A 17,743-nucleotide genomic window follows, 5' to 3' on the forward strand; every position below is an offset into this window, starting at 1 on the left:
ACATATCTGGGGAAGGGTACCAAAAAATGTCTGCAGCATTGAAGGTCCCCAAGAACCCAGTGGCCTCCATCATCCTTAAATGGAAGAAGTTTGGAACAACCAAGATTCTTCCTAGAGCTTGCCGCCTGGCCTAACTAAGCAGTTGGGGGAGAAGGGTCTTGGTCAGGGAGGTGACCAAGAAGCGGATGGTCACTCTGACAGAGCTCCAGAGTTCCTCTGTGGAGATGGGAGAAACTTAAAGAAGGACAACCATCTCTGCAACACTCCACCAATCAGGCCTTTATGATAGTGGCCAGACATAAACCACTCCTCAGTGAAAGGCACGACAGCCCACTTGGAGTTTGCTATAAGGCACGTAAAGGACTCTCAGAACATGAGAAACAAGATTCTCTGGTCTGATGAAACCAAGATTGAAGTCTTTGGTCTGAATGCCAAGCGTCACATCTGGAGGAAACCCGGCACCATCTCTACAGGGAAGCATGGTGGTGGCAGCATCATGCGGTGGGGATGTTTTTCAGCGGCAGGGACTGGGAGACTAGTCAGGATCAAGGCAAAGATGAACGGAGCAAAGTATAGAGAGATCCTTAATGAAAACCTGCTCCAGAGCGCTCAGGACCTCAGACTGGGGCGAAGGTTAATCTTCCAACAGGACAACGACCCTCAGCACACAGCCAAGACAACACAGGAGTGGTTTCGGGATGTCCTTGAGTGTCCCAGCCAGAGCCCGGACTTGAACCAGATCGAACATATCTGGAGAGACCTGAAAATAGCTGTGCAGCAACGCTCCCCATCCAACCTGATAGAGCTTGGTAGGATCTGCAGAGAATGGGAGAAACTCCTCAAATTCAGGTGTGCCAAGCTTGTAGCGTCATAACCAAGAACTCAAGGCTGTAATCGTTGACAAAAGGTCCTTCAACAAAGTACTGAGTAAAGGGTCTGAATACTTATGTAAATATTATCTGTTTTTTATTTGGAATACATTTGCAAAAATGTCGAGAAAACAGTTTTTGCTTTGTCATTATGAGGTATTGTGTGTAGATTGATCAAATCAAATCAAATGTATTTATATAGCCCTTCTTACATCAGCTGATATCTCAAAGTGCTGTACAGAAACCCAGCCTAAAACCCCAAACAGCAAGCAATGCAGGTGTAGAAGCACGGTGAGAAAAAACAATTTAATCAATTTTAGAATAAGGCTGTAAAGTAACAAAATGTGAAAAAAAGTCAAGAGGTCTGAATACTTTCCGAATGCACTGTATCTATGGCATTTACAGTTGTGTTTATTTTACGTAGCTTATCCCTGCCCATACCATAACACCATCGCCACTATGGGGCACTCTTTTCACAACGTTGACATCAGCAATCCGCTCGCTCACACGACGCAATACACGTGGTCTACGGTTGTGAGTCTGGTTGGACGTACTGCCAAATTCTCTAAAACGACATTGGAGGCAGGTTATAGTAGAGAAATTAACATTAAATTATCTGGCAACAGCTCTGGTGGACATTCCTGCAGTCAGCATGCCAATTGCACGCTCCCTCAAAACTTGAGAAACCTTGGCATTGTGTTGTGTGACAAAACTGCACATTTTAGAGTGGGTTTTATTGTCCCTAGCACAAGGTGCACCTGTGTGATGACCTTGCTGTTTAATCAGCTTCTTGATATGCCACACCTGTCAGGTGGATGGATTATCTTGGCAAAAGAGAAGTGCTCACTAACAGGGATGTAAACAAATTTGTGCACAGAATTTGAGATAAATAAGCTTTTTGTGCATATGGAACATTTCTGGGATCTTTAATTTCAGCTCATGACACCAAAACTTTACATGTTGCATTTATATTTTTGTTTAGTGTATAGTGAGGTAGATCAAATCAAATTGTATTTGTCACATGCGCCGAATACAACAGGTGCAGACCTTAAGGTGAAATGCTTACTTAACCGCCCTTATCCAACAATGCAGTTTTAGGAAAATACCTAAAAAAAGTAACAAATAAAAGTAACAAATAATTAAAGAGCAGCAGTAAAATAACAATAGCGAGGCTATATACAGGGGGTACTGGTACAGAGTCAATGTGCGGGGACACTGGTTAGTCGAGATAATTGAGGAAATATGTACATGTAGGTAGAGTTATTAAAGTGACTATGCATATATAATAACAGAGAGTAGCAGCAGCGTAGAAGAGGGGGGGCAATGCAAATAGTCTGGGTAGCCATTTGATTAGATGTTCAGGAGTCTTATGGCAAGTTTTTATTGCCTTCCTTTGACACCGCCTGGTATAGAGGTCCTGGATGGCAGGAAGCTTGGCCACAGTGATGTACTGGGCTGTACGCACTACCCTCTGTAGTGCCTTGCAGTCGGTTGCCTTACCAGGCAGTGATCCAACCCATCAGGATGCTCTCGATGGTGCAGCTGTAGAACGTTTGGAGGATCTAAGTACCAATGCCAAATCTTTTCAGTATCCTGAGGGGAATAGGTTTTGTCGTGCCCTCTTCACGACTGTCTTGGGGTGCTTGGACCATGTTAGTTTGTTGGTGATGTGGACGCCAAGGAACTTGAAGCTCTCAACCTGCTCCACTACAGCCCCGTCGATGAGAATGGGGGCGTGCTCGGTCCTCCTTTTCCTGTAGTCCACAATCATCTCCTTTGTCTTGATCACGTTGAGGGAGAGGTTGTTGTCCTTGCACCACACGGTCAGGTCTCTGACCTCCCTATTGGCTGTCTCGTCGTTGTCGGTGATCAGGCCTACCACTGTTGTTTCATCGGCAAACTTAATGATGGTGTTGGAGTCGTGCCTGTCTGTGCATTCATGACTGAACAGGGAGTACAGGAGGGGACTGAGCACGCACCCTGGAGGGCATGCACTGTGACCCCGGTGATGCGTTGGGCTGACCACACCACCCTCTGGAGAGCACTGCGGTTGTGGGCGGTGCAATTTCTGTACCAGGTGGTGATACAGCCTGACAGGAGGCTCTCAATGGTGCATCTTTAGAAGTTTGTGTGAGTCTTAGGGGCAAAGTTAAAATGTCTTTAGCCTCCTGAGGTTGAAGAGGCACTGTTGTGTATCTTTACCATGTTGTCTGTGTGAAAAGACCATTTCAGGTTGTCAGTGATGTGCACGCCGAAGAACTTGAAGCTTTTGACCCTACCACTGCGGCCCCATCGATGTGGATGGGAGTGTGCTCTCTCTGCTGTGTCCTGTAGTCCACGATCAGCTCCTTCGTTTTGTTGATGTTGATGGAGAGGTCACTTTCCTGGCATCACTCCACCCGGGCTCCCACCTCCTCCCTGTAAGCTGTCTCATCATTGTTGGTAATCAGGCATACCACTGTCGTGTCGTCAGCAAACTTGATGATTGAGTTTGAGACGTGTGTGACCACGCAGTCATGGGTGAACAAGGAGTACAGGACAGGGCTGAGCACATGCCCCTGTGTGGCCACCGTGTTGAGGATCAGCTTGGCAGAGTTGTTGTTGCCAACCTTCACGACTTGGGTTTGGCCCGTCAGGAAGTCCAGTAACCAGTTCCACAGGGAGGTGTTCAGACCCAGGGCTCTGACCTTAGTGATGAGCTTGGAAGGCACTACGGTGTAGAAGGCTGAGCTTTAGTCGAAGAACAGCATTCTTACATAGGTATATCTCTTGTCCAGGTGGAATAGGGCAGTGTGCAATTGCATCGTCCATGGATCTGTTGAGACGATATGCGAATTGTAGTGGGTCTAGGGTATCAGGTAAGGTGGAGGTGATATGGTCCTTAACTAGCCTCTCAAACCACTTGACAGAACTGAGTGCTACTGGGCAATAGTAATATAGTTCAGTTACCTCTGCTCTCTTGGTTACAGGAACAATTTTGGACATCTTGAAGCAAATGGGGACAACAGACTGGGACATGGAGAGATTGAATATATCCATAAAAACACTGCAGCCAGCAGGTCTGCACATGCTCTGAGGATGCGGCTTGGGATGCCATCTGGGATGGCAGCCTTCTGAGGGTTAACACTCGTAAAAGACTTACTCACGGTCACTGAGAAATTTTTTGTTTTCCTCGAAGTGGGCAAAGAAGAAGGTGTTTAGCTCGTCCTGGAGCAAGGTGTATCCGTGATGTGGTTGGCTTTCCTTTTATAATCTGTGATTGTCTGGAGTCCCTGCCACATACGTCTTGTGTCTGAGCAATTGAATTGCGACTTAGGGTTGTCCCTCTACTGTCGTGTTGTCTCTTTGATTGTCTTACGGAGGTCGTAGCTGGTCTGTTTGTACACATCCATGTTCCCAGTCACTTTACCATGGTTAAATGCGGTGGTTTGCCCTTTAAGTTTTGCGTGAATGCCGACATCTATCCACGGTTACTGGTTTAGATACGTCAGTCCGCATGATCAAAACAATCTTGAAGCATAGATTCTGATTGGTCAGACCAATGTTGAACAGTCCTTACCAAGGGAGCTTCCTGTTTAAGTTTCTGCCTATAGGTGGGGAGGCGCAGAATGGAGGACTGAACTGATTTGCCGAAGGGAGGTCGGGGGAGGGCTTTGTAGCCATACTGCAAGGGAGAGTAGCAATGATCCAGGGTTCGTGTTGCAAGTGTAGCACAGGAGATGTGTTGATAGATTTATTATTCATATGTAAAAACATTGATACTGCAACATGTTACCACCACCTTTTCACGCGAGGAGAATAACACTATTTCAAATCAAATCTAAGTTTATTTGTCACGTGTGCCGAATACAACAGGTGAAATGCTTACTTACAGGCTCTAACCAATGGTGCGAGAGAAAAAAAGGTATGTGTGTGTGTGCGTGTGTAGGTAAGTAGTCAGGGTCTGTAGAATATATATATATGGTGTCATTTCATGGGGCTCTGAATAATATGGAGTGTTGTTGGCCTTTTACTCCACCCATTCCATTGGCCACAATGCAAATCATTGTATATGCATTACATATGGGCTAATTAAGAAAAAAATATTGGTGCCGATGTAAAAGCGGGGAGGGAGCAGTGATGGAAAAAGTACCCAAATGTCATACTTGAGTAAAAGTAAAGATACCCTCATTGAAAATTACTCAAGTAAATATGAAAGTCACCAACAAAATCACCAAAATTGAGTTTGCCAGATCAGAGTAGCCATTCAAACATTTGTACGGAGTAAAAAGTACATTATTTTCTTTAGGCATGTAGTGAAGTAGAAGTAAAAAGTTGTCAAAAATATAAATAGTAAAGTAAAGTACAGATACCCCCAAAAACGAATTAAGTAGTACTTTAAAGTATTTTTACTTAAGTACTTTACACCACTGTAAACAATACATTAATTGCACTATAACAGTGACAAATGGTGCCCACAAACTGTTAGGGCCTACATAAAGCTGTCCCAACAGCAGAGTCCCAACAGCAGTCCTGTCACGACTTCTGCCGAAGTCTGCCCCTCTCCTTGTTCGGGCAGCGTTCAGCGATCGACGTCACTGGCTTTCTAGCCATCGCCGCTCCGTTTTTCGTATATCCATTTGTCTTGTTTCCATACACACCTGGTTTTCATTTTCCCAATTATGCTACTTGTATTTAACCCTCTGTTTCCCATCATGTGTTGTGTGTAATTGTTTTCATTTAGTTGGTGTTGGTTTACGCGCTCTACTTTTATGTTCCGTTTTTTGAGCGTGTTTGTTTCATGTAGTGCTCTCGTTTTTTGGAACTATAATAAAGGACGCCTGTTCATTATAATCTGCTCTCCTGCACTTGACTTCGCCTCTAATACACCATCCTGACAAGTCCCAACACTTTACCAATGCTATACCTGGCTATCAGTTCATTCAGCCTCATTTACTGCCTTAAAAAAACATAGCTGATATGGCAGACTTGCATAAACAAATTTGGTTTCTACTGACAATTGAGATGTACAAACTATGACATAAGGAAGCGGATAAGAGGCAATTTCATAATTTTATTCATGAGCGAGCTAGGACAAACGTAGTCAATATAACTATTTGTTCAGCACTTTTATAATGTACAGCGACAGAATTTAGAACATGGGCCGTTCTTACAGTGTTCTCCCTGTACACCAAGTCAGAACAGTAGGATACAAAAAGTGGGCATATAAGTAAACAATGAAAGCTCTTACAATATTTGATGATTACTTTGATCTAAAACAGGTTATAGGCTACCAAGTCAGAACAGTGTACCACCAAGTCAGAACAGTAGGCGAAATTAAGACGGGGAAATATACCAAATTATTAGGGTGAGGAACATGGGCTACTAACAGTTTACTACACAACATACACTTAGTATTACTTTCTTAGCTACAGTATACATATCTCCCTGGCATATTACATCATTTATGCAGCAGCATACAATACATTTTTGGACTCACCTTGTTGTGCTGTGCTCACTTGAACAGGAAGGTGACGAATTTTGTCATCAAACTATGTCATTAAAGTCTGGCATTCTCTGCATTTATGGTGCTTTCAAGACAACTGGGAATCATGATGACGTCAGTGATCTTCAGGTCGGAGCTCTAGAAAGAGGCCTGAGTTCCCGATTTACAATTCCGAGATTGATGACCGTTCAAAACTTAATTTCCCATTTGGAGCTTGTTTTTTCCCCCGAGTTCCCAGTTGTCTTGAACTCACTGACGTCATATTTCCCAATTCCAAGTTAAGTTGTTTTGACCGCGGCAGAAATCATGCTGGATTGACAGCATGGCCAATGTTGAATGTTTATAATTTTAAGCTTGGAAAAGAGACCCTTAAACCCAGACTTTGGACCACACACCCACTCCACTGAATAGCAGGCTAGTGATTGCTTTGCAATGCTTGCAGTTAGCCACTGATTTCTTCCAAACCACTCAATGTTGAATTTTCAATTTCCTGCTTGTTGTGAAATGTTTATGTCCAATGTCCGATGAGAACCGATAAATGTGATCTATAATTTATCTTCATTATTTCTCTTCATATGACAAGGATTTGCCAGTAGATTGTCGACTTGATTCATGATGATGACTGCTAGCTAAGATTTTGAAAGTATGATCTGTCCAATCAAATAAAACTTTGTCACATGCGCCAAATACAACCAGTGTAGACTTTACCGTGAAATCCGTACTTACAAGCCCTTAACCAACATAATCGGTATGTGGCACCTCCAATAGCTCAAGGAAAGAGTGCATGAAAATCGTGTATGGAATGGCATTTTATTTCATACTAGGGTAAGCAACAACAAAAAAGTGTTAAGGTTTTTTGTTTTTCCAACTGATAATCAAGTCAAAAACAGTCAAGAGTTAAGAAAATACTTACCAAGTAGACTAAAATAAAAAGTAATAATAAAAAGTAACACAATAAGAATAAGAATAACAAGGTAATATACAGGGGGTACCAGTACCGAGTCAGTGTGCGGGGGTACAGGCTAGTTGAGGTAATTAGTAGATGTAGGTGGGGGTGAAGTGACTATGCATTGATAATAAACAGCAAGTTGCAGCAGTGTACAAAAGGGAGGGAGGGAGGGGGGTGTCAATGTAAATTGTCAGGTGGCGATTGTATGAATTGTTCAGCAGTCTTATGGCTTGGGGGTAGAAGCTGTTGAGGAGCCTTTTGGTCCTAGACTTGGCGCTCCGGTACCGCTTGCCGTGCGGTAGCAGAGGAAAGTCTATAACTTGCGTGACTGGAGTCTCTGACATTTTATGGTTCTTTCCTCTGACAAGAAGAACGGATGGCAGTGGGAGTTTACTGCGGATTCTCAGAAGCCTGCCCGATCTGCGGCCAATTTTCCTGTGTCTTTTCTTCACACAAAAAGGCGAGGATCTGGGCCTGTTCCAGTGAGAGCAGGATATCCTTCTCAGACTCGTTAAAGGAAAAGGTTTCTACCAGTCCACGGTGAGTAATCGCTGTTCTGATGTCCAGAAGTTATTTTCAGTCATAAGAGACGGTAGCAGCATTATGTACACAATATGTAAAAAAATAAGTTACACAAAATGCTTACATTTTTTTTTTTTAAATAGCACAATTGGTTGGGAGAATGTAAAACGTCAGCCATGTTCTTCGGAGCCATCTTTCAATCAAAGCTACTGCAGATATAATGTGATTTGTCTTTATTTTATCTCTGGCCAATGACCTTGAGCCTTGTTGGATGGGCCCTTCTAATATAACTATATGGCAGCATCCAAGGGACTTGAATTTTTTATCTCTACCCTTTGATTTGGCAGTGACGTAGTGTCCCAATGAGTGACAGAACACTGAGCCAATCACAGCGCAACTAGAGAACATTACCAACCCTTACGCTCTGTATTATCCGCTGGCTGCCCCACCACCACAGAAAGCACTGAGCAATGCTGAAACACCTGCATTTTGGAGCTGCCTTACTCAAGAAAGCAAAAAAGAGACGATGTTTGTATGTGGCTTTATTAACATTTTATTTTATTTTTTTACATTGTTTGAAAACTGATATGTGACACGTATTAATGCCAAAGTAACATGTAAAACAGGCAAACCCCCCCCCCCCCCCCCCAAAAAAAAATGCGGTGCACGAAATAGATGTGACACAGGTATGCCAGTCCATCATTGTTTGAGTCTTTGACGCAGTTGGCTTCTTAACTACCCACCTGATAATAATCGGTATGTGGCACCTCCAATAGCTCAAGGAAAGAGTGCATGAAAATCGTGTATGAAATGGCATTTTATTTCATACTAGGGTAAGCAACAACAAAAAAGTGTTAAGGTATTTTGTTTTTCCAACTGATAATCAAGTCAAAAACAGTCAATTTATGTATTGTTTTGGATTTAATATAACATGCAGGATTAAATGTTGGCAATACAAGAAAGACAGAGAAATAAGGGCGGCACATAGGGTGGCGTACAATTGGACCAGCGTCGTTCGGGTTTGGCCGGGGTAGGCCATCATTGTAAATAAGAATTTGTTCTTAACTGACTTGCCTAGTTAAATAAAGGTTTAAAAAATGCTAAAATTATATAACTGTGATATAAACCTACCAGATATAATATCTTCTTAATGCCATGTAATGTTCATCGTCAGACTGACATCGTCTTCCAAACATGGAATGTCATACATTATACATACTGTAGCTATTTGACACAAAATGTGAAGGGCGTTCATTGGTTTTGACCTGGAGACACGTCAGTCCCTCGTGACTCTGCCAGCAATAGCGTAACAAAAAGCGGATGTTCTTAGCAAGTTAGCTAACCTGGGACAAGGTTTTATGAAGCTGGCTAACGATAGCTAGGTGGTCAGGATTTTCACGTTTAAGAAAAATAGACATAGATCCCAGCAAACTGACATAAGGACAACATTTTTCGTTTTGTCCCCGCGTCGTATTATCGCCGTTTGATTGTTGAACAGGTAATGTTAAAACTGGTCGACATTTTGTCTTTTTACGCAATCTGTAGCTAGCTAACGTTAGTTGGTTAATGTTAGCTTGCTTACTAGGCACTTTTAGCTAGCTTGCTACAACATTTGTGTTTGGGTTTTCTGTGCCAGTCCATATAGTTAGCTAATTAGCATTTCGACGTTTAGCTAGCTAGATACATCTGGTTTACACTTCCTGTTGCATATTATCGGCGTGCTTGGTTGGTCTCAAACAGCATGAGCCGCTTGCCTATATAGTTAACTACTATATTGTTAACGTTAGCTGTTTGACAGTCTGTAGACGACACTACAGTGTGACCAGTCGGTAGTAAAGGTTAGCATTCGCTGCACCTGCTGGCTGGTAACGATAATGTCACATTTTGTATTATAAGCTACAGTTGGTAAGATGACAACTTTAATAAGTCCTACTTATTCGATTTCTACTATGCCCAAAGCTTTCTCGCTAGGTCCACTGTCATGTTTCAAAGAGTTAGCTTGTTACATATTTAGCTAGCTGGTATGCTAATTTGCTAAAGGTTCTTAACTAGCAAAGTCGTTAACTAGCAAGTCTGTATCACACGATGTGTAAACAAGTTCCCTTTAGCAATGTGTCAGTAACACTGGAGCCTATGGCTGTTATCACAATTAAACCAATAGCCTACTGTGTCTTGTACGTTAAATGACCTAGAATAGATCATGCCAGCTACAAGTCCAGCCAGTTGACTCTTTCCCCCCGTCTTTTCTCAGCATAATTACGTTAGTCCCAGGGAAGGATGGCCTCCCGTAAGAAGGTGCTGCTGAAGGTGATCATCCTCGGAGACTCTGGGTGAGTGACCTGGGCCCAGTTTTTCCAGTTATCTGGACCTCACCTACCAGAAAGTACTAAATGCATAGAAATACAATGAATAGAACAGACTAATCATTGACTTGAATGGGGACTCATTCTATTCATTGTTTCTATGCATTTAATCCTATCTGATAACTTCAAAACTGGGCCCAGAAGATCATGGTGTTTACACAACTAGATGTCACTTATTTTGAACTTTACCGCTCAAGTGTGTATTTTTTCCGTAGCACTCTTACATGTACATCAGCCTCTGTAAAGAAGTCAGGACCTTTATGGCACAGGTAGTTGTGCAGGGGGGTCAGTGTTTCAAGTCCTTCTCTGGCTGTTCTACTAAATAGCTACAGTTCTAAATGTGTTTGTGTTGGTGTGTCCCCAGGGTAGGGAAGACATCGCTGATGAACCAGTATGTAAATAAGAGGTTCAGTAACCAATACAAGGCCACTATAGGAGCTGACTTCCTCACCAAGGAGGTGATGGTGGATGACAGGCTGGTCACCATGCAGGTTGGTCTCGTGTGGTTCTGTATGTTCTTCTATATTATTAGCCTATTCATGGGTGCTTACCTCTGCCAAATATGTCATAGTGTGTTTGAATCAGAGATTGGGCAAATTTCATCCTGTGATTGAGTCATAGTTTTATCCTATTTTCTTTTTGGCCTCTTACGCATCTCTCCCCACACCCCCTTATGTTGCAAGGCACATTTCTGTGAAAACAGACAATGCAATTCTATCTTACACTCATTCCCCACTCGCACCCTCGCTCTTTCCCTCTTCATTCCGACCCTCTCGCTCCCTCTCTTCCTCTTAGTGTAATCACATATTGAAAACAATATAACAAAGTACTAAAATACCAAAAACATAATAATTAACATACCTCTCCTGACAGATCTGGGACACGGCAGGGCAGGAGCGGTTTCAATCTCTGGGTGTGGCGTTCTACCGTGGGGCTGACTGCTGTGTGCTGGTCTATGATGTCACGGCGCCCAACACCTTTAAGACTCTGGACAGTTGGAGGGATGAGTTCCTGATCCAGGCCAGCCCCAGAGACCCAGATAACTTCCCCTTTGTGGTGCTAGGCAACAAGATTGACCTCGAGAACAGACAGGTAGGTGTGTGTCCGTACATTGGAGAGCCGGAACAGACAGGTGGTGGAGCGTAGGCAGTACAGTCAGACCTTGTCAAATGTTTGTGGCTATAGATGGTTCCATGTATGAGGAAGTGTGTACGACACTGGTGTTAATGATGTATGAGGAAGTGTGTATGACACAGTGGTGTTAATGATATCATGGTGTTACTGTTGTCTAGGTGACGACAAAGCGTGCCCAGGCCTGGTGTGCCAGTAAGAACAACATCCCCTACTTTGAGACCAGTGCCAAGGAAGCCATCAACGTAGACCAAGCATTCCAGACCATCGCCCGCAACGCCCTCAAACAGGTACACACACAATATTGCCACAGGGAACACCTGTCCAAACATGCCCTCCTTACACACTGGTAGGCAGAGCACCTCCACCCGTTCACTGAGGCTGCTCTCTGGAACTCCTATCATAGTCAAACTTTGCAAATGTACCTACTTTAAGAGTATGTATTAGGCTGTATTTAGAGGTTTGAATCCTACTCAGACTCACATTGGATGGGTTATCTCAGTACAGCAGATCGTATCGGTCTCACCAAAATGAGGAAGATTTGTTTTTCTTAAATTCTTCTACTTGCTGTTTTTGCACACTGTCTCTGTCTGTAGGAGTCTGAGGTGGAGACGTATGACTTCCCAGACCAGATCAAACTGAGAGACGATCGGCCCTCCTCCAGCGACGGCTGCTCCTGCTGAGACCAACGACGGACGGACGTTGGCTGGAGGAGAGGACCGGGAGGACATGGGTGCATCTTAATAGTGCTCCTTGTCTTCTTTTCGTCCTCTGCACTGGTGTGAAAGATTGGGACAGGTAAAGCAAAGGCCATCTCCCCACAGCCTTCCTGTGTTCTCACATCAGTGCAGATGAAGGGGAGGAAGTCACTTTAGACTATTGAGATGCACCCCATGAAGAGAGGTGGGGACCCCCCCCCCTGTCTCTGCCCTCCCTTCCTCAGTCAGCTACAGAAGATTCCAGATGAAAAGAAAGAAAACACATTTTTCTAAACTCACTGTCTCCCGTGGTGACCTGACCGACAGGAAGGAGAGGAGAATCCCCCATTTGCACAGCATCACTTTTTAATAAGATAGAAGAACCGGTGATACTATGGAAAATACAATCATGATGCTCCTATTATAATCATTTCTAATAATGTTGTCATGTCTTTTAGTTCTTGTCGTTTTAATTGTTTCATCCTTACTTTTATACTGAGGTAGACTATTTGTCTGTTTGTTTGTGATCAAAGTAGAAGTTGTCATTAACTACTGATCTAGGATCAGATTACTCTTGGCCTAACCTTAACCATTAGAGGGATTGGTTAGGAGCAACTCTTACTTACTCTTCTCTCTCTGTGCCTTTCATCTCATGACAAGTATTACTGCGGCAGATCTGTCATATCAATCTATATATACAGTATATGTGGTGTTTTTCTGCCTTTCAGCAGTCCTTATGTTGCCAAACTGTCAACCCCTAGACCCTTTGACATGTTTCTATTTGAATCAGTTGTATTTCATAAGTTTCTGTTTTAAGCTGTTGTGTAGAGGGTGATAAGCTAACCAGATACAGTGAAGGTAAATGTGTGCAATCAGAATACGACGGTGTGCACTGACATTCTCTCGACCCAACAGCAACATCGGTTCTGTTCTTTTATACTGGTTAGTTCAGTACATTTCTTATTTTGTTATTCATACTACACAACTATATCCCTGTAGAGGCTGGTCATACATTTTATGGAATGAGGACATGAGATGAGCAGTCACTATGGGCCTGTCTAAAGTTTAAACCCTAGCCCCCTCAAGGCTCCTAATAGATTAAAAATTATCTGATTTGTGTAAGCAGTGTGGTTCTAGTGAAATAGTAGTTGGTCATATTGCTTACACTACTTCTCAGGTCTACCAGGAGGCTATCTAGAAGTTTCTAGGGAAAGAGGGGAGGGTTTGGGACTGGACCCATGTCCTCTGCCCTAACAGTGTACCGTGCCCTTCTTTGGTCCTACTGATCACCTCTCCTAGTTTCTTCCATTCCACTGTCTTTAATCTGCCTTCCTATTCTACACCATCCACTAGCGTTGCTGTGTGTTCTAGTAACATAAATGATTTGTCTCATTCATGCCAACAACCAATGAGCAAAAATCCTTAGTCATCTATCTACGTGAACATTTTCACACAGCTCCTACTTCAACTGTCATCTTTTGTTGCATATCTCTTCACTGTAAAACATAAATGTCTACTTTATGGAAATGTGTCAGTTGTCTTTTTTTTTAGTCTTAGACCTGCAGGCCCACTGCTCTAAATCACATTCTAATGCAACAACTACAGAAATGTTGCATTGGTGTAAGACAATCCAGTTCCTTCAATTTGAATAGCAGAGGATTGAAAGTGGGACGCTCTGTACCGAGGTGCACAGCATGCTTCTGCTGGGTCTGTCGGCCAGAGAGACCCCTCTGTTCAGCATAACACTGCTCCTCTTGGTTCTCTGCAGGTCATTGTAGAACAGAGACTGCTGAGTGAGTGGTCACTGAGGGACAGGTGGTCCGAACAACTCCATGGTTTCCATCACCAGGGAGAGGTGGTCCATAAACGACCCTACAGAGACACGCAGGATACGGGCCTCATCTGCCCTCCACCTCCTTATGGGGTATGGTGTGAGAGGTATGGAAGAGACAGGAGATGGTGAAAGAAGAGATGAGGGAGGGATTCACATGACCTACAGTAGTACCTCCATACTCCTACACCATTGATTACACTAGGTGGTAGTACACATACAGCAGATACTCACACAGACAGCGTGCTACCGGAAACAGTGAACTCCTTGCTGATCCCTCCTTTCCGGGGCTCGCGGTTTGGGGAGAGGGACTGGAGCGCGATGGACGCTTCGCGAGTTGATGGGAACGGGACGTCCAGAGCACTGCGGAACTGTCAAGGAAGCTTTCACTCTAACTTTCATGTAAAATTACCAAAATATGAATACAATCAAGAGTTAATGTCAACAAACATTATACTGCCGTTTTATATTGGGTAAAAAGGATACAATTCCAGTGTGCCTTTGTGATTGTTTTCAGTGCAGGGTGCAGCCATGGTGGTTATTCTAGTAGGTAAATCTAGTTTTTGCGACCGCATTGCAGATTCCCCGTGAATGCAACAAATATATATTTAAAACATGATGTGGAGATTCGTCACGATTGATGACTACACTGCTGTGTTTTCAGATACATAAGAAAGTGGATTTGCCAACACAAAAAATACAAAAACGTGTATTAACTGGTGTCATCAATCTTATTAAAAATATAACTATTCAACATATTCAGCTTGAAACATCACAAGCAAACCCTGTGATCATGTGCATGGTGTCAAGGCTATTATTTAATTAATGTTAACTAATCGCCCATACATTTCTGAAAAAAAAAGATCCAAACTTTTATGCATAATTGCACGGCAATATTGCCTACTGTAGAAATTGTCCATTCAGTGCTCGGTTATAAATCTTCACTAGAGCGCAACCGGCAGATGGGGCGAATGTGTCTGGTATCTCTCTCCATCATCTGAAGTTTTCACACCTTTAAAATTACCCTTTTAATTCACATTCGTCGCGGTCTCTGTTTGATTATCCTATCCTGCTCGATTTTCACATCAGCTATAAATCAATTGACACATGATGAGATGAGAGATCCGCACACAACTGTGAATGGAGCGCTAACAGGAGAAATCAGCACGCGCTTCTTGTTCACACACAACCAACGTTTGGACAAAGGTAGGATATTTTTTACACTTTCAAATGTATTTTTCTAATAACTGCATGAACTTGACATTCCCAAAGTATCAGCACGTGGTGTATGTGTGTTTCTATATTTCAGTTTTATTGTAACCTGTATGTGCATATCGTTATTTTATTTCAATGTATTTATGTTTGTGGGATTAACCAGTGAATAATCAAGGATTTTGCATGTGGTGGAGCTGTCCCCAAAACTCACAAAATAAATTATTTATTCTCCATTCCTGTGTGTGTGCATCCTGTGTGTGATTGCTATGTGTGTTCTGAATGTGTGCATATCAAGGCTATGGGTACTCTGAGGGACCTGCAGTTTGCGCTGCAGCTGAAGATCGAGGAGCTCCGTCAGAGAGACACTCTGATAGATGAGCTGGAGTTGGAGCTGGACACTAAAGATGACCTCATCAGACACCTGCAGACTGAATTGGACCAACACTGCAAAGCTCTACAACACCCAGGGACCACTGAGAACACAGGTAAGAGGTACCATACCAAACTTGTCATGAAGTGCATTTGGAAAGTATTCAGACCCCTTGACTTTTTCCACATTTTGTTACTTAAATTGTTTCCCCCCTCATCAATCTACACAAAATACCACACAATGACAAAGCAAAAACATAATATATATAATACGGAGGAAAATCAATTGTTTTGACTGCACTGGGCCTTTCAGAGGGAGGGAGGGAGGGAGGGAGGGAGGGAGGGAGGGAGGGAGGGGAGACGTTGAGAGAGAATATAGAGAGGTGAGAAGGTGTAATAGACTAGCAGAAAGGGGAGAGGGAGAGAGATAATACTCTGTATAGTGAGCTCACTGTAGCAGGGGCAGACAGGTCACTCACACACAAAGACACACACACACACACACACATACTGACATCTCGATACTCTTCTGCTCTTTATTTCTTTATCTCTTTCTCATGAGAGAGAGAGAGAGAGAGAGAGAGAGAGAGAGAGAGAGAGAGAGAGAGAGAGAGAGAGAGAGAGAGAGAGAGAGAGAGAGAGAGAGAGAGAGAGAGAGAGAGAGAGAGAGAGAGAGAGAGAGAGAGAGAGAGAGAGAGAGAGAGAGAGAGAGAGAGAGAGAGAGAGAGAGAGAGAGAGAGAGAGAGAGAGGTGGACTGTTTAAAGGCATAGTCAACTTAGTGTATGTAACCTTCTGACCCAGTGGAATTGTGATACAGTGAATTATAAGTGAAATAATCTGTCTGTAAACAATTGTTGAAAAAGTTATTCATGTCATGCACTAAGTAGATGTCCTAACTGACTTGCCAAAACTATAGTTTGTTAACAAGAAATTTGTGGAGGGATTGAAAAACTAATTTTAATATCTAAGTGTATGTAAACTTCCGACTTCAACTGTATATAACCATACAGACTTGTTAATTACAGTGAAAATATATCGGGCAATTGATTGACCCCTTGTCAATCAAGGTTGGAGGCAGAGGCAGGGTTTTTCTCCAGTGTGTCTCTCACTGATTTCCACGTCATCTGCACCCTCGGACTAGGATGCTTCAGTCGCGTCGAGCTGGTAAGTGTGAGTGTGTGTGTATATAATGTGTGCTCGCTTACATGAGTGTGTGTGTGTGTGTTTAATTTGTATAATGTGTGTGTCTTCAGGTTCAGTTAAAGAGTGACACCAGTCGGTCCTTTGCTCTGGAGGTTCTAAAGAAGCGTCACATTATGGACACCAGCCAACAGGGCCACATCCTCTCAGAGAGACGCATCATGATGGATGCACACAGCCCCTTCACCGTCAGGTACACACAAACACAGATACACACACCACACAGCCCCTTCACCGTCAGGTACACACAAACACAGATACACACACCACACAGCCCCTTCACCGTCAGGTATACACAAACACAGATACACACACCACACAGCCCCTTCACCGTCAGGTACACACAAACAAAGATACACACACCACACAGCCCCTTCACCGTCAGGTACACACAAACACAGTTACACAAACCACACAGCCCCTTCACCGTCAGGTACACACAAACAAAGATACACACACCACACAGCCCCTTCACCGTCAGGTACACACAAACACAGATACACACACCACACAGCCCCTTCACCGTCAGGTACACACAGATACACACACCACACAGCCCCTTCACCGTCAGGTACACACAAACACAGATACACACACCACACAGCCCCTTCACCGTCAGGTACACACAAACACAGATACACACACCACACAGCCCCTTCACCGTCAGGTACACAGATAAACACACTGACGCTGTGTGTCCTATCCAGGTTGTATTGGACGTTCAGGGACTCTAAATATCTGTACATGCTGCTGGAGGCCTGTCTGAGAGGAGAACTGTGGACTCTACTGAGAGACAGGTGGGTGTTTTGTAAGTCTAGAGCAACTGCAAGTAAAACCTGACTGTAAACAAATTGCCTAACCAGCTATGCCCTAACCCTAACCCTAGCTTCATGCCCACATCCCAGTTTAACCCTACCCTCAACCAAAACCCTAACCCTAGCTTCATGTCCACATCCCACTTTAACCCTAAACCAAAACCCTAACCCTAGCTTCATGCCCACATCCCAGTTTAACCCTACCCTCAACCAAAACCCAAACCCTAGCTTCATGTCCACATCCCAGTTTAAACCTACCCTCAACCAAAACCCTAACCCTAGCTTCATGTCCACA

The 17,743-nt window shown here is 43.5% G+C and overlaps 1 protein-coding gene and 2 long non-coding RNA genes across 3 annotated transcripts; 2 read left to right on the forward strand and 1 right to left on the reverse strand.

Moving 5' to 3' along the window:
* Window positions 1–9,109: 9,109 nt before the first annotated feature.
* LOC129818220 (ras-related protein rab7-like) lies at window positions 9,110–13,544 on the forward strand. Its single transcript, XM_055873956.1, has 6 exons — window positions 9,110–9,323; window positions 10,077–10,155; window positions 10,553–10,679; window positions 11,062–11,280; window positions 11,481–11,609; window positions 11,916–13,544. Exons 2-6 carry the CDS (start codon window positions 10,103–10,105, stop codon window positions 12,000–12,002), a joined length of 615 nt encoding a protein of 204 aa, XP_055729931.1. The 5' UTR covers window positions 9,110–9,323; window positions 10,077–10,102; the 3' UTR covers window positions 12,003–13,544.
* On the reverse strand, window positions 12,366–14,428 carry LOC129818222 (uncharacterized). The gene is made up of 3 exons (XR_008753918.1): window positions 14,335–14,428; window positions 14,083–14,211; window positions 12,366–13,933 (listed from the first exon to the last, which is right to left on the reverse strand). It is a non-coding gene; the product is annotated as an uncharacterized LOC129818222 (long non-coding RNA).
* LOC129818223 (uncharacterized) lies at window positions 14,429–16,580 on the forward strand. Its single transcript, XR_008753919.1, has 3 exons — window positions 14,429–15,054; window positions 15,359–15,548; window positions 16,459–16,580. It is a non-coding gene; the product is annotated as an uncharacterized LOC129818223 (long non-coding RNA).
* The last annotated feature ends 1,163 nt before the right edge of the window (window positions 16,581–17,743 follow it).

This window comes from Salvelinus fontinalis, chromosome 21 (genome assembly GCF_029448725.1).
Source record: "Salvelinus fontinalis isolate EN_2023a chromosome 21, ASM2944872v1, whole genome shotgun sequence".
Lineage (NCBI taxonomy): Eukaryota > Metazoa > Chordata > Actinopteri > Salmoniformes > Salmonidae > Salvelinus > Salvelinus fontinalis.

Coding starts and splice junctions, on each gene's coding strand:
- LOC129818220 (XM_055873956.1), top strand. CDS start 10,103: ATGGCCTCCCGTAAGAAGGTGCTGCTGAAGGTGATCATCCTCGGAGAC. Junction 10,680..11,061: donor ACAGGCTGGTCACCATGCAG/GTTGGTCTCGTG, acceptor CTCTCCTGACAG/ATCTGGGACACGGCAGGGCA. Junction 11,610..11,915: donor CCCGCAACGCCCTCAAACAG/GTACACACACAA, acceptor CTCTGTCTGTAG/GAGTCTGAGGTGGAGACGTA.